This window comes from Molothrus ater, chromosome 4 (genome assembly GCF_012460135.2).
Source record: "Molothrus ater isolate BHLD 08-10-18 breed brown headed cowbird chromosome 4, BPBGC_Mater_1.1, whole genome shotgun sequence".
In the NCBI taxonomy this organism is placed as follows: domain Eukaryota; kingdom Metazoa; phylum Chordata; class Aves; order Passeriformes; family Icteridae; genus Molothrus; species Molothrus ater.
In genome coordinates this window covers 28,883,724-28,900,346 of record NC_050481.2, presented here as the reverse complement: position 1 = coordinate 28,900,346, position 16,623 = coordinate 28,883,724, and the positions used below count along the sequence as shown (strand labels likewise).

Here is a 16,623-nt window from a genome sequence, read left to right as displayed (position 1 = left end):
TTTTGTATGCCATTACCCAGTGCTGTTAGGATGGACCTATATTACAATGGACACTGAATAATTCCTAACTCCCCTTGCCAATAATCTGGAAAAAGTATGGTAATCTCTGGACAAGTGTATTTTCCTAACAGAGTTAGAAATCTGTCTTTCTTAATCCCTGATTCTTTGAGCTCTTACTCTCAGATTTGGAAGAAACATGATAAGTATGTACAGGGTTTCAACTTATCCACCTGTGGACAATGCTGTATAACATTTTGTTTTGATAAGTCTCTCCATTTCTTGTGGCCAGAGAGAAAGAGGGTTTATTTTCCTTTGGCGCCCTGACCACAACTCCAGATAGAGTAATGGTGTCATTTTCAGTTCTTTGACTGCTCCATAGGATTCAGAAAAGTGAGCCCAATGTAACCTGAAGGAAGCAAGCATGTGAACATGAGATTTGCTCAGGAGTAATCTTTTGATCTCAACTCGTAAAAAGTTACCCCAGGATCTTTAATGATGGTCTCAGGCCTGGACACACCACTCTTATCTAGCTCCCACTGAAATCAGTGAAACTGTTTCCATTGATGCCAGCACAGCAAGGTGCACAAGAATGACAAAGAAAGGGGAAAGAGGCAAGCCAAATGCTGCAGCAGTGAGACAAAGAGGAACTGTGTTTTCACTCACTTCTCCATGCTTCCAGACCAGGCTGTTGTTGGGAAGCAGGGCTACAGAAGCAAGTCTCTTATCCTAAAATGTTGGAAGAACCTGTCGGCTTGTTCTATTCTCACTCTGTCCTAAATAAATACATGGCTGAATGAAGGATGTGTAACAGCTTGTATGCACTCTGAAGCTGTGGCTTTCCATTTGGCAGTTTTGCAGCCATTTTTGGCTGTGGTTTTGTTTGTTTTTCATTTTATTTGTTTTGCTTGGGGGCTTCCTAGGCTCTTTTGGCTCCCACTTTTTCCCAACCAGATCAATTCCATGACCTCATTCTCTTCCCCATCTGCACAAACATTTGGGCTGGCATAATGCAGGGAATGGTGCAGAGACAGGAACATACAAGGCAAGGAAAGGTGTAGAAATGAGTGAAATGCCTTCATAAATCATGATTGTCAAATTTGAGTAAAACTACAGACTTACTCTAAGGTGTAGCTACAAAGATTTAATTCAGCAGCAGTGCCAGCCTCTACGGTGCCTAACAGTCAGATTGGCTGTGAAAAACATATAGAGGGTGTATAAAAACCTGGGGGTGGGAAGAGGAATCCCTGTAACCCCCCTGGGTTATTATTCTATCAGTTCCCTCCCTGAAGTTGCACAGAGAAGCACTGGAGACAGGAAACAGAGGCAGGAAAGAGACTGCTGTTGGGGGTGGCATTTTCCTTCCCCTGTGCTGCTGGTGGTCTGAGCCCAAGGTAAGCAAGTTCAGGGAGGTAAAGTGAGACAAAAACTTTAGAGACAGTGGTTATGTTTTTATCACTGTGAACTCGCTGTGAAGTCACATAAGTGCTAGTGTTCACTCAAAGGGAATCAAAAATCCATGTTTGGAAGGGGAATTGGGCATCACCATCTCTTTAGCTACGTTCAGGCATTAAATCAACCCAGCTGCAATGTCAGACAATCTAATATTTCCTTGAGGTGCCTGGAAACAGAACCAGAAAAGGAGCAAGACCTCCCCCTTGTGCCAAGAAACAGTTTGGGAGAAAACTTTCTTGTTGCAGAGATGCATGAAAAATTCCAATTAGTTTGAACCTCTTCATCTTTTCTTCACAGCCATTTCATACAGAAATAGTCTAACCAGATATTGGGTGAAATCAAGGCTCTTTTTTCTGGTGTTGGCTTGAGGATTATCTGATCATTTTAGTGTTCCCTCAAGAAGAATCTCTGCAGTCATGTAACACCTTTGATATTTCAAAGACCACAAGCATGGCCTCTTCAGAACTTTCAGTTTTTCAAACTGCATTACTTTGTAGGTAAGGGAGGGAGGGTTTGCCCACTCTTGAGGCTTTTCTTGAAATACTGTAATGAATAACCTTTATTCCTAATCATCTATATAATGAAACAAATGAGTTCTTAGTCTAATAGTCTCCATATTTCATAGGTTTGGAAGAAATGTCTAACCTGGTTTTAGAAAGCATTGAAAGAAGGACATTAACACATGTCCTTGTTGTAGAAAGGCTTGGCCTGTTTGAGGCTATCTTTCCAATCTTTGAGGCTATCTTTCCAATCTTTAATCTTTAAAATTAAACTTGCTTTTAAAACACTCTGACAAAACTGTTCAATATTTCATACAGTTTTGCTAATGGAAGCACACAGATATTGTTATGCAGTGCCCACAACAGAACCTTATCTTTGAGCAGATCCTTAAAAGGTTGCCCAAAAGATTGTAATTTCTAGCCCAGCTGTCTTCTAAAGGCTCAAATCTGCATGTCAGACTTTTGTTGCCACCAGCTTGTCTGTAGCATCGAAGTTTATGGGTTTGAGGTATAATGGTGGTTGTACTTACACAGGCATTTTGATCCCAAAGCTTAAAATCTGCACCATATGCCTGTATTTCAAATACAAATGACATACTAAGTGCACTTGAAAAGTAGGACCCTGAGAAGAAACAGTAGAGGAAAAAATTTGAAACATAATTATGCAGCACAGATAGGATACCCTTTGCCTCCACACGTTTAAAAATAATTGGGAAAGCCCACTAAATAGTTCTTCTAAGAAATATGTACAAATGAGGAATCTATAAGTCACTGATCTGCCCTCTATTTAGAGTATTACCATTAGTCTTTTATGCTGTACAAGGTTAAACACATTTAGATGCCTCATTGACACTGGCTAATAAAGTGCCTCATTGACACTAATGGAAATAAATACTGACAATGGTATGAGTTGATTTGACTTTTTTTTTCCCCCCCCACAAGACCAATAAAATTGTAAGATGAAAAAGTGAGGGTTTTATGCACTGATATTTTCCTCTCCTTCCCCTTCTGAAGCTGTTTTGCTTGTTTTATTTACATACCCCTAAGCATAAGCTTCTGGAAATGTTAGTGATTCTTACCCTGAGCAATTCTTATTGTTGAAGTTGAGAAACCAACTGTTTTCAGTTGTCAGTGTATAAAGCATTGCTGAAATACATTTCCATTGACTACCCTGATGGAAGAGAGGTTTCTTAAATCTTAAAACTCTCATAATTTGAAATCTGTATTTTTCTGGTGGAAAAATGAATAGTATGCTTTTTCAAGACAATCCACAAAGGGAAAGAAGAATGGACTTAAAGGCTCAAAAGACCACAAGGCTAGAAAAATGACTGCAGGTTTTTTCTTGTCTTTTTTTAAGTCAGGTATATACTATATTTTAACAATTCATGTCTTCTTTCATGCACTTTTTAATTTAAATTAATTTCTTAGAAACAGTGAAGGAATAAAAGCTGTGCAAGTCTGGGGACAAGGATTATTTAGAAAGTTTGTATTTTCTTTTCCCTGGCATTTGTGGAATACCTGAGAACAGAAGATGCAGTAGCTTTCATCTCTGTTTCTCCTGTGGATTTAAATACTCTTAAGAGCTTCCAAAACAAAACATGTTCTAAAAGTGTGGTTGTAAAATAATGTGACAGCAAAAGTAGAGGAGATGTTGACAGAAGAAGGGAAGACCTTTGTCAGTGTCATTAAAATATAAATGTTTATATTAAATGTTTATATACACATGGAAGTAACTTGATTCCATTAATGCTTGAGATATTTTTTTTCCAGAAAAATGAGTACATTCTGAAAATAGTCATCTTAAAGAGACTTGTTTATATATTTATATATCAACTAGTAAAGTTATTTTTATATAAATATTTTAAATGTGTTGTTTTCCAGAGGGTTTGTTTACTTGAATTTTGGAGCTTGATGGATTACATAGATACCTCACTAGATTTTTTTTTGCCTATGTTAAGAAAGGAAAAAGGTCTTTCAGACTTTTTTAGGTTTTTCCTGTTAAATAAATAGAAGCATTTTGATAAATACAAGCACATTTAGAGTCTCACAGGATGAAAGAGCTTGTAGAATTTATCCAGAAATTAGAAATAGTGAAGTAAGGTGACAGGTTTATCAATTCAGTTTTACATTCCTCTTTAATTAGCTTTTATTTCTCCTGCCTTTATCATTGGAATTGGGCTATAACCCAAGCAGATGTATTGACCACATTTACCAAAAGAACACTTTCTTCTGTCATCTTCACAAAAGTGATCTTGGATTTGATTCGTTTGAGTCAGTTTGGGTTTTTTTTCCCAACATGTGTGTTAGATCTGTGCTATGTTGAGATTTCTGAAGAAGAAGATGAAGGTGAAGTGTTTATTTACTTAGTCAGACAATTTTTACAGAACTGATTTAGATGTGAAATAATTTGAGGTATGCCTCTTGCTGGGATCGACCTGCCTGCCCATACCTCTGTGGTAGGGGATCCCAACTTCTTTGCACCTGTACCAAGTCCTCAGTGTAAATTATTATTTTTGGAGGGGAGAAAAGGCAGACCCAAATAAACAAAAATTTTAAACTAGAAAAAACATTCAAAGAGATTTGATTTCCCTCTCCTCGTTCCCACTGTGTTTACTTGCGGAGCCATACAGTGGACATTTCCATGTTCAGTTATGTTCTTCATGGTTAATTTATTGCAAGGAAAACTTCTAAACAGCCACTGTTAAAATTGGCATGCGACTCGAAATAAAATATACTTTTATTTTCATTTTTTAGGAAATAAAAAAGTGAAATAGTGTTGTGAATAGACATTACAGTTATCCCCTTACAACACTGGCACATGCACTATCCTTGCATGACTAACCCCTTTGATCATGGCTTCTGGCACTCTGAAGCCTTGGTTTGTTGTCCTTTACCTCCTCTTTGTCTTCTGTAACCCCTTCTTTTTTTCCTCTAGCACTCATGAATAGTGCACATCCAAAATGCCCTGTCGAAGAGGTATGTTTGACACAACACTCTGCAGCTCTCCAATCAAGTATGCTTTGCTGATTTCGGCTAATGATGCTGTCATGTTGCACAATAACAGATCCTACCACTTCCTTAAATTGCACTTGCTGTGCAAAAAATTTTTCCTTTGGATAATTTGTTTTTCTGTCTAGAGAAATCCAAATGAAAATGCAATGTGGCCATTGAAAAAAAATATTTGAATGTAAATATGGCAAAACCAGAAAAATTAAGAGGTCAGGATTTGCTTATTTTATGTAACTTAAAACACGTGGTTTGGAAAAAAACCAGTTTCTGACTCTTAATTCACAAGTGATTTAAACTTTAGCAAATATCTAGCTGGGAACATTTAGTATTTTCTTTTTGCATGAAGGAGAGTGAAATATCTTTTTAGGTTCTGTGCCTTAGTACCTTTCCCTTCCATAAAACAAACAGAAAGAGACATTAAATGAGATTGAAGAGCACATCTCAGAAATTATTCATTAAAAGGAAAAGCCTGCTATGTTTAACACTTCCTTTTGTTTAATCCATGTATCATTTTAATGAAAGGAAAAGAAGTTTCAACTCTTGGTTCCCCACAATGCAGAATATAGGAAGGTATGGAAATGAAGAAGACAGGGGAAAGGACCATCTCTCTTCGTGGTAACTTGGACATAGAGAGACTTTAAATGACTATGAAACTCCCCTCTGACTATTTTAAAAACTTCTCATATTTAATACAAATATTTTTTTTAACCTTGGCCAGTCTTAAAATCTGGGATTTAGGATCACATGCTTTATGTTCTGCATTTCATTGATAGTGGATTGGTAAGGGCTCTGCTAGTATCCTCATATTGCTGTGACAGTATATTTTAACCTCTTCAAAACTTTTGTTTCCTTTCTTTAAATAGCTTCTCGGACCTCTAGCCATAGTGATCAACAGAGAGATAGAAGGTATGATGCTCTTATTTATATTGCAATTAGGTGTTACTGTAAACCTCGTTAAATTGTGTCACAGTATTACTTTTTATGGCTTTCTCCTCTAGTTTATTTTTTTCCTTGTCTCTATCCTTAGTATGTTTAGAGTAGACTTGGAAAAAAAATAGAACTACTTTGATTTTTAAGCATGGTAGGTTAAGAGTTTAAGGAATTCTCTCATCAACTTTTGTATGTGTCCTCAAAAGGAGAATGCAACCAACCATCAAACCTCTGCAGAGTTGTTTTATTTTCCTGACATCTATGTACAGGATCACTTCACAACGAAAATAAGCACACTTTCAAGCCTCCTTTCAGGTTCTCAAAGGGTATTGAGAAAGGAGGTCACCAACCTGGATTGCTGGTGAACTGAGTCTGCCATTATTTTAGATGTGAAGGAACTGTACCCTTCTTTTTTAAATTGTTTTTAAAATAGTTTTAAAAGTTATGCTTCTGCAGCTTTTTTTCTGTCAGGAGACCGAAGCTTCTGTAAGCAGATGCTTTATCTACTCACAAAAGTCCCTTTTCAAAGTGGAAGTTTTGTGAGATTCTGGATGGAGCAGTGGTGCTGCAGGGACCGTGGCCTGGGAGCACAGGCCACTCCTGCAGCTGATGCTCTGAAAGAGCAGTGATAAACCAGGGGTGCTACCTGTGAGTCCTTCACTCTCATGGAAGGCTCTGTAGTACTGGGTGACGGAAGCAGATAGGGCCTGTCCCAAAGGCCTTGTGAGGCTTGCTCTGCCCCACTTCAGCACCCTGGAAGGCTTCCCTTGGGGTCTGAGGATACACAAGTTTTTAGGTATCCAGCCAAGAAGCAGTTTTAACTGCCCTGCTGTTTTCAGATTGTAGCTGGCTAAGGACAAACACATGATTAGTTCTCATTATCCCATGAAGACTAAGACTTCTGCCATCTAATTGAGTTACACTTGTATTTAAGTACTTTAAGCATCCAAATTATTTCACTGAAGCCAGTAAACCTACTTTTTGGCTAAGGCATTTAATTAGGGGTTTTGAATGGAAGCCTAAGTGTTTGTTAGAAAGGTCAGGTAAGTTGCTTTGAAATCATGGAAAAACACCTTTAGGTAAATAAAAAAAAACTGAGCTATTTTTATTTCCCATTCTGGGAAAACCTTGGGCTGTTATACTTTAAAAGAACTATTTGTAAATGTTTTAGGTAATTATTCCCCTTTGCCTTCATTTCCAGGCGTCCTGAAATTACAATAGTTGCTGCTGAACCCCTCCGGCCATCCTCCTGGTTTCCAGGTGCAAGTCCTGTCACTCCTCAAGGATTAGGATTCCCTTCTGCTTCATCTCATGCTCAGTGGAGGAGAAATGAGCATCTTCCAGCTGAGGTGAGTGTGAATTTACATGAGACATTTTTTGATTTACAAAGGTAAAAAGCTCGTTAGGTTAGACAAGAACAATTTTTGCTTGCTCAGACTTTTATCACATTGAATAGAAGACTATGACAATGTTCTTTTCCTATGTATATGTTAATTTAGTATTTTTTAATTCATATGCCAATTTTTTTTTAAAGTACCATATCTGGACGTAGCTTAATATTTATCTCTCTATTTTGTAGCTTCCGCCATCGTACGAGCAGGTGATAAAAGAAATCAATCAAGTGCAAGTCAATACAACAAATAACAATAATGCTGCTGCTCCCAGACATACCACTACTTCTGCAACACAAACTGACTTTCCAGAGGAACTAATCAGCCATTTGCCAGGAAGTAATGTAAAAGCTAGTGTGCCTACACACTGGGAATCTGCAGGCTGTCGAGGTGAGACTGTTTTGGATTTCTCTGTGATGAAATACTTGCTCTGTCTTCAGAAGATGCACTTTATTGTTGGTCTGTGCAGCATGTAACATGAATAACAGTTAAATTTCTGTGAATTATTACTACTGTAAATTTCTGTAAAAATCCTTTCTTCTGAAAAGCTACTATTGCATTCAGAATATCATTAAATCTTGAAAGTTTTGTTCAATTGAACCAAAATGACAGTCAGAACTTTGGGGCCATAGGAACTCAAATATCTTATCAAAATAGCAGAACTTCATAAATTTAGACTGAAAAGTGTGCTAACCAAGTTGGGGAATCTACTGTACTCTTCTTTGGTCTGGATTTTGTTTGAGTGCCTCTCAATGCTGCAAGTTAACAGGAGCTTTTGAACTCAACTTGTAGATACCATGTATTTCAGCAATCTTCAGCTTATTCCTAAATATTGTATATTTTTCCATTCATCTTTTTAGGAATAGAACTGTATTTTTACAAGCACTAGTAGAGTTCTCAATGAAAGCTGTCATGTTTACCATCCTGATGGCAGTCAAGAAATAACACAAATTAAATGTTCTGGAACAGATAAGTAAAACCTTTTATTTTCTGTTAGCAGGGCAGAGTCCTCTTAAACCTCCTAGGCCTCCTGCAACTCTTCTGAGTAAGTCTCCTGCAGAAAATGAGAATTCTTTAATAGTCTTTGAAAATCCTGAAGGTCAGAGGTGCCAAGAAAATCCCAATGCTGTGATATGTCCTGTGCCAAAGCCAAGATCAAGAAGCAATCTCAGACCTGTGGTCAAAAGTACTGAAAGTAAGATAGACAGTGGAGAAGAAGTGAACCAGTCTAATGCAAAACAGCAGCAACCTCCACTTCAGCAGTCACCTCTTCTGGATGAAGACAGCTTACTAGACAATCACTTGGTGATGGACAGCATGAGTACAGAAAGGAGCCAAAATAGTATTGTTTCAAGGATCAAAGTTTTTGAATCCCAAGGCACTAATGATACCTCAGGATTATCAAAAAAGCCAGAAATTGCCCCTCGTTCATTTGTTCCAAGATCTGTTACCACTAAGAAGCCAGTGATTGCTCCAAAGCCAGGGGTAGGCAGAGTTTCAGAAGAGTGGGATGCATGGACTGAAAGCAAATCAACACCTTCCAAGGAATTGCAGCCTCAGCCTGAGATAGTTGGGAGCAGCGTTGTAACCAAACCTGAACTGCCAAAGAAGCCAAAACCCAGCCTTGTTAAAAGTAGCAGTAGTGATTTTCTTGATGCAAGGAGTGGATCAGTTGCAGAAAACAGTGATGGACAAAAGAGATTTCCTGTTCCTGCTCCAAGGCCTCTTGTTCCTAAGAAGTCATGTTACTCAGAAAATCCTGCCCTTTCTTTGGCCTCGCTAAAACCAGTTACTGCTCCTCCACGGCCTTCTGTATCTGCCCAAGACAAGGTTTTAAAATCTCTGGGGGAATTATCCCCTGCAGCCAACTCCCCAGCACCTGCTTTACAAAATAAACTAGATGTGGAAGGAGACCTGATCAGCTTTGATGATGATGTTTTGCCCCTAAGTCCAGCCTGTGTAGTTAAAGATAGCATCAGTTCTGAAGCAGCAGCAGGTAAGAAGAAAATTTTTTTAAACTGTCACTATGGTTATTCTTTGCAGATGTATCCTGTGTGAGTTACATCTACCTGTCTTGTTGGGGTTTATGTGTGTGTAAGAAAGCTTTGGTTTTCTGTTATGCCAAGGTCACTATGAAATTACATGGATTTTAAGACTTAGGAGATTTCAAGGCTATATGTATCTCAGAATTTGTCTGCTGGATATATTATGTGATTACTAAAATAATGATAAAAGACTTGATCTTATATGCTAGATGTCACCTCCAGAATGTGTAACAGTTCTCTCTGGGGAACTTGGGACAGTGTATCTCTCACCATCTGATGTGACTCATTTATGTGAGTGCCTCAAGGTCTGTAGTGGAAACCTGGTCATCTGAAGAAGGAGCAGTGTTTGTGGCATATAGGAGCACTCATGATCAAACATACTGGGGTGGTCTGTCCATCTCACCAATGCCTACCTATTTTCTCTGTCCTATCTTTCTGTCTTGTCATGTGACAGCATTCTTGTAACATAGTTTCAGCTTCAGGGTTTTTTTAATAAATGAAAATAATTAATTCATGTGGACAGATCAATTACTATAACTACATTCCTTCCATAAACCTTGTTTGATACTATTAGACACTTGGGGTCAATTTTTTTTAGTGCTGTTTTTAGGTAGTTTAAGAGACAGCTGGGTGTTGGGCTGTCATTACATTTTATTGCAATAGGTTTTGCCCTCTTAATATTCAATATGTCTGGTTTAGTTCACCAGCCCCATTCCAGTCTAGGGAGAGTTCTCTTTTAAAGCAGAGGGTGTGTCATACAAAAGGCTTGTTTAAGGGAGTGGCTAGGACTTAATTTTTTTTTTTTTGTTAGCCTCATCTATTAGGTTTGCGTGGCCAGAGTTTGATATTGGGGGGCTACAGGGTGGCTTTTCTGAGAAGCTGCCAGAAGCTTCCCCCATGCCTGACAGGGTGGGAAGGATCCCATGCTGAAGTAGGGGAAGGGTGTTGAAGTCCTCCCCTGAAGAGGACTGAGTGGCAGAGAGAAGGTGTGATGAACTGACCACAGCCCATATCTTCATCCCCCTGTGCTGCTTCAGGGAGGAGGTGAGAAAATAGCAAGTGGAGCTGAGACTGGAAAGAAGGGAGGGGTGGGAGTAGGTGTTGTTAAGATTTGGATTTATTTCTCATTACCCTTCTCTGATTTGACTGATAATAAAGTGAAGTAATGTTTCCCCAAGTCAAATCTGTTTTGCCATGATGGCAGCTAGTGAGTGATCTCTCCCTGCTCGTATCTTGATCCAAGAGCATTTTGTTACATATTCTCTTCCTGTTCATTGGAGGAGTGGAGTGATAGAGTAGCTTTGGGGGGCACCTGACATCCAGCCAGGGTTAACCCACCACACATCATTTATCATCTTAACTTTCACAAAAGAGAGGTATAGGTGCTGTGTAGTTGTCACAGCAAATCAGTATTAATGATTATTAACAAATGCAATTTCTTCACAGTTTGTAAATTATATTGACAGATGAAGTTCCAATTTGGTATTGTTTCTCCTCTGTATTGTCATAAAAACCTCAAGGCAAATGTATCAAGTTCCCTTAAAGTTTTAAATTGTTAAGATTGTTATGTACAGACATACAGTTCTCAGGAGAGCTTATGTAAGCAAGGAAAATAAGGCAACAAAAGATCCTGCAGGAGAGGTGATTATTTCAACATGGATACAAGTCCATTTTTTCTTAGGCTGATAGATTCCAGGAACATGGCAAAAATGTCCCCAAAACTGAAAGGAGGTAGCAGCACAGGGTGACTGGAGAGGTGTTTTGTACTTATGTCAAGGAAATGTATGCCTGATGGTGTCTAGGTGGGAAAAGAAGCATGATCATTGTGTCTGGAGACTGGAGTCATGGAATACACCCTGTACATGTGGATGGTTTTAGAGGAAAATGCCATTTAGGGTAAAACTTTTGTAGTTTCAGTCATTTTATTTTGATTAATAGAGGTAGCTAATAAAAAGAAAATGTACCTGTTCTATGTAGTAGGCAAGAAAAGAGACTATTTACATTTTGAAAATGTATAAAAAGGAAAATCATGTTTTAGCTGTGTACATTAAAAGACAGACTTGCCCACAACCTAGAAAAAATATAAAACATTAATTCTTCCATTAAATCAGAGGTTGAGTGATCACAAAGGGAAATCACCTGAGAAAAACAGCTTTCATGATGAAGTGATAAGAGTGTTGTTCTTACTCTTTCTGTTTGGTGTCCTAGGTGTTGTTCTTCATTTAATTAACAAGAAAATGCTTTCCATCCTTGTGGCTAACAAAAGAATTATTCATAGAATAGTTTCCTTACTTCTTAAGTCACCTGCCTGTGATTTTATTCATTCAATAAAATGTCATCTGTGTTGCAATCCCTTCTTGTCCACTAAAGAGAAAAAGATATGGCAGCATTACCACTTTATTACACTGCAAAATTAGGACTGATTCCAGATTTTTGCTGGCATTTTTGAGCTCAAGATGATGTCCTGTAGCCTGGATAACTAATACTCTGCAGTGTCCTGATAGAGCATCCACAAGAACAACACTGGCTCTCTGAAAATGAGGCAACACAGAGCACTAACACTAGCTATTTCTCATGTTCCCATAGGAACAGCTTAGGGATTTGCAAGATGAATCCATGGTAAAATGTTTTGTGAAGGCAGGAAGAGAAGCTCTAATCTTGCTCCCAGTTCCCCAGACCTTTGCATTTCTTAGATATTTGTCATTGTCATTACTTAGCAAAATGACAGTGCTCTGCTTGTTGTTATGGCAACCCTAGGAAAGGAAGGCAGCTTTTATGCAGTGGCATTGGAAGCCAAGCACCAACATCTTGTTTGTCAGAGAGCAGCATTACATTGCATATTGCAGTGTTACCAGAGCTTCATTTTGTCTGGAGCAGCACGGCTGTGTTAGGCCAATGTAAACAGAACTGCAGGGATCAATCCCTGCTGCTGCTGGCTCCTGCTGTGAGAGGAGGGAAGGGGAAGTGTTCAGTGATGATGAGGAGGGTGCAGAAGGCAGAAGTCGAAGTGAGCATATGAATGAGAAGGTAAAATAGGCAAAGCAAAGTTCAGAGTCTTCACAGCAGTGAAGTTGACTGATGTAAGACATCAGCTTCCTCTAACAGAAGGCTAACACCGCCACAGCAAGTGAAAGATATTTGAATTCTGTGTGTCTGCTAAGATCAGCAGTGTTGGCAGCAAACCACTCTGGTTTCACCTGTCTAAATGTCAGTGTTTAACTGGTAGTTCAACTACCAAAACTAGCTGAATGATTCAACTTTACCTCAAGCAATCCTGTGAGATTTGTCAGTGTTTGACAGCATCTCCAGCAGCACAGCTGTTACTTGAGTGAGTTTACCCTTATCCAAACATCAATAGTTTTCTCCTTGTCCTACCTATATGAAGAGGGGAATCATTCTGGTGCAAATAGAGATTCTGGATACTGAGATTTCTTTTAAAGCTTTCAGCATCCACTCAGACTTGGAGTCTGTGGGAGCTTTGGAAGCTTCAAAATTCAGATTCAAAATTCTTGCAGCCAACTCATGATGCTGGCCCAAGGGAAGTGCTAGGAGGGAGAAGTCAGGAATGACAGATCTGTAGAACTACTTTGTCATCACCCAAAACAGTTTTAAGTGCCATACTTTTGGACTCAAAGGCTAATGTTGAAAGCCATTTATGTCCTAATGAAATTACTTCTATTTAAGTCAGTCATTTAGAATGTGAAGGCATCTGTTTGGGACTCTACACCTTTTGTTTCTAATGCTTTGATGATAGTTGTGGTATTTTGGATCATCTGGGTTACTTCTGCATTTCTTTTATGGCTGATAACAGGAACTTATGCAGTTCCTGGTGGTTAAAAGTTTTGGTAATGTATCAGGTGGGCTCAATTCTCACTTACCATTTTTACAAGGCTTGGAAATTAAATCCTAGTGCAAGTTTAGCTCTGTAAATTTCACGGCTTCAGAAGACTCATGATTTTTACCTGTAACTTGTATTAGTTGCTATGTCAAAGCATGTAGTGGACCTGCTTGCTGAAAGTTATGAGAGTATGTTTTGGACAAAGAAGATCAGATTATGGTTCATTTAGAGCACACATTTAAATTAAAACTTGGAGGAGATATTGCTGCAATGTTTTTGTTCCTTTTCTCATGTGGGGAGCTCTTCTCTGTTCTCCCTTCTCTCTGAAACAGCATATAATTCACTGATTGCTCTGTGCCTGACATAGCAGAACTCGATTTAAACCAGATGCTTTGAAAAGTAGTTCAGAGAGTGCCTTACCTTGCCAGCAGGAGACAGCCCTCATTTTGATATCTTCATTACATTCAGGTCCAACAGTAGTGAGGCTACTGCATTTCTTAATTGTCTTATCTGTCTAACTACTTTATCATAGTATAAAGGTTCATTTCTGTCTCTCCTGAGAAAAAATATCCAACTAAAGCAATGCTGCTATTCATTTATATGTATTGTTGCTTCCTGTGGCATGAATGGTGGCACTTGTGTGACATTATAGACAATTCAGAAAAACTGCTGCTTGAGTAACTCCAGATTTCTCTGCTGTGGCGATATTGCCCAGCTGCTTGATTTTAATTGCTTCCTCAGGATGGAAAAGAAAAAAAGGGGAAAAAAAAAAAGGAAATACTTCTAACTGGTAGATTAGTCCAGACATATCATCAAAATAATGCAGCTTCTCTTAGGGTTCAGCAGTGTTTCTGATGACTCTTATTGTGGTTATTTTCAAGACACCTGTCTCCTTTTTTACTTACTGACAAATTATCACCCCAGAAAAGAATGAGCTGTCTCATCCATTTTAATCTGCTCTTTGGCATAAAACCCTGTAAAAACAGTTTTACCTGAGGACATGCTGCTGTTGGAGATTGGGGGCTGTGCTGTGTCCTGTTGTTCTGCTGCAAGGTTGACAGTCTCCAGGAAAAGTGATAAGAAGCATCCATTAACTCTTCAGTCACTACAGATGCTTGCCTAGTGGACATAAATTGGAGCCTTCAAGGACTTTGAGAGTTGGTATAGGAGAGGGCCTTATATCTAGGCTCAGGAAACAAATAAGGTTTTAAAATCATAGCTACATAATAGATGAGTAGCCCTTTAGGTTGTCAAAGGCAAATTAATTTGGTTTGAGTTCCAGGTCTATAGATACTGTGAAGTAACACACAAGTAATAATGTTCTTAATAAGATCTGTCTTCTCTGATAATTAAATCTGTTTATTTTACAGTATTTAAAATGCAGATATTCTTTGTTCACAAAGTTTGTCAAAGAACAGCAAAATGCTTATTTAAAAGAAAATTTTTTTTAAAAGCCCCTTTTTTTTGCTGAAAGCATGTGAGGTTCTTGTAAGAGAGTAAATAGATATTTTAAACAGCATTATAAATTACCTTGCCCTTCACATTTTCAGTTAAAAAAATATATTTTGTGTGTCTGACTGCTTTCCATTACCTGCTTTGGAAATTTCCAGCTTGCCTGTTTTGGGGCACTTCAATCTCTTGTCAATAGAAAATCATTTATTTACCCGGCAAGAATGGACAAGGCTGTGTTTCTTAATCTTCAGGGCAATTTGGGGGTATATTTTCTTGGTCACCCATTGTATGTCCAAATACCTCCTGGTGTCCAATTTTTGAAGTCAGACCAAGTTCCACAACCAATTTCTAGCAACATGCCCTCACAGCTGACCGGTTCTGGGCAGGAGGTTCGATCAGAGACCTCCTGAAGGCTCTTGCAATCTGAAAAATCCTAGTCTTACATCAGCTAGCAAACTAGATCTGTGAGAGAGGAGTAGCCTCCCAACTTTCCCATAATAGCTCGTGCTGGTATGCACAGTAGTTTTGTGCCAAAGGCAGTGTAATTTCCATCACCTTTACTAGTACAGATGAGCAATGAACCAAATGGTTACACTTTTAGATACACACAGGTGTAAAGTATGGGCATTCCCCCTCTCACTTCCAGAGAGAAAAAGCTCAGAAAAGGTCCATCTCTATCTCTCTACAGGTACAAGTAGTTTATGTGTGTCATTTTCTACCCCATTAATGCTTTTATTAAATATTACAAAAGTCCAAGAAGTTTTGCAATTCTAGTGGTAGATTTTATCTGCTCTCCAGCTTTCTTACTACATGGATGAGATTTAAGTGCTCAGTTAAGGGCAGCTTGCATTTTCAGCAAGTACATTTAAGTCAAATCTTCTGTGGCATGTCTTGGCAAATTTTTTCTGTACAGAGAATACAAAACTATATACTTTACAGAGAATACAAAACTATATAGTTTGTTTTTGTGCAGTTTTGTCACACTGGTGGCTAGGCTCTTTCTAGCAGATTTGCTTGCCTCTCCTCCAGTTTTAAGTCTGAAGCATACTAAGTCTCCTCCCAAATGATACTGCATTCCTGTTTGAGTGAGCTGGTCTAGTCTCCTAGTGTTGAGAGAATACCAAGAAGCCTGAGTGTCACCTGAGCTTACTTTCAGGTTCTGCACAGATCAGATGCTGAAAGAACATGCATCCCATTGTCTCTCTTTTTTTTCTTTTTTTTTTTTTTTTAATTTTCCAGTCTCTTAAAAGTTGCAGTCATGGCCAGATCATGACAATGTTCCGTGCAGAGGGAGCTGCAAATTACATATTTTGTGAAAGGTGGTGTAGTCCATAGTATTCTCTGTGTCAGAAATCCATTTCTAAAAACAGTGAACTGTTAATTTTCTTGATGAAAAATACTGTGGAAAGCAGATTGGTAAAATCACTGATGCTGGAATGTAGATTCCATACCTGTCTAATACATCTCTCTGTTGTTGTAAATAGTTTGAGATTTAAAATGTCTGAGTGAACATCAGACTTTTGGCATTTCACAGTGTTTCTTGGGCATAAGCCCCACTTTTTGAGGTGTTACCTGTCAGGTTTCCATTGACTCTCTGGCTGTATTACTATGAGGGGCCTGTTGTTGAGAATTTTCCCCCAGGTATGGGTTGATTATGCTTCCATAAATACCAGAGTGCTTTCACAGGGCTTGGTTTTAATAAAACCAGTTGTTGATGAGGTCTGTTCCCGTTCTCTGTTCCTGGAAGACTCTGGTGACAATGCTGTTATGTGTGAAGGGAATGTGGGAGTTTTGCCTTTAACAGCTGATTTAGGTTTTTAAATTAAACCTTGAAAGTGGACACAGTTGCATACTTCTGTACTGGCAAGTGTAATATCAGCATCTGCACCTTCGTACTCCATTGTTCTCATGTGTACTGAGTACTTCTTGCAGGACTGAGCATCTTCACAAGAGATTGTACTATCTGGGCTTTTGGCCTTCCACTTACTGTTTGTTTGGAGATTCCC

At 38.6% G+C, this 16,623-nt stretch overlaps 1 protein-coding gene across 3 annotated transcripts in view; it reads left to right on the top strand.

Annotated features, from left to right (window-relative positions):
* SH3D19 (SH3 domain containing 19) overlaps window positions 1–16,623 on the top strand; it is an 81,883-nt gene that overhangs the window by 40,750 nt on the left and 24,510 nt on the right. Inside the window, exons 2-6 of one of the 3 annotated variants that reach the window (XM_036382756.1) lie at window positions 4,888–4,928; window positions 5,825–5,867; window positions 7,093–7,240; window positions 7,471–7,672; window positions 8,280–9,278. In XM_036382756.1, the coding sequence (XP_036238649.1) occupies window positions 4,913–4,928; window positions 5,825–5,867; window positions 7,093–7,240; window positions 7,471–7,672; window positions 8,280–9,278 (1,408 nt within the window). In that variant the 5' untranslated portion in view covers window positions 4,888–4,912. The remainder of the gene's footprint in view (window positions 1–4,887; window positions 4,929–5,824; window positions 5,868–7,092; window positions 7,241–7,470; window positions 7,673–8,279; window positions 9,279–16,623) is intronic. The other 2 variants (XM_036382755.1, XM_036382754.1) reach the window with 2 other exon arrangements.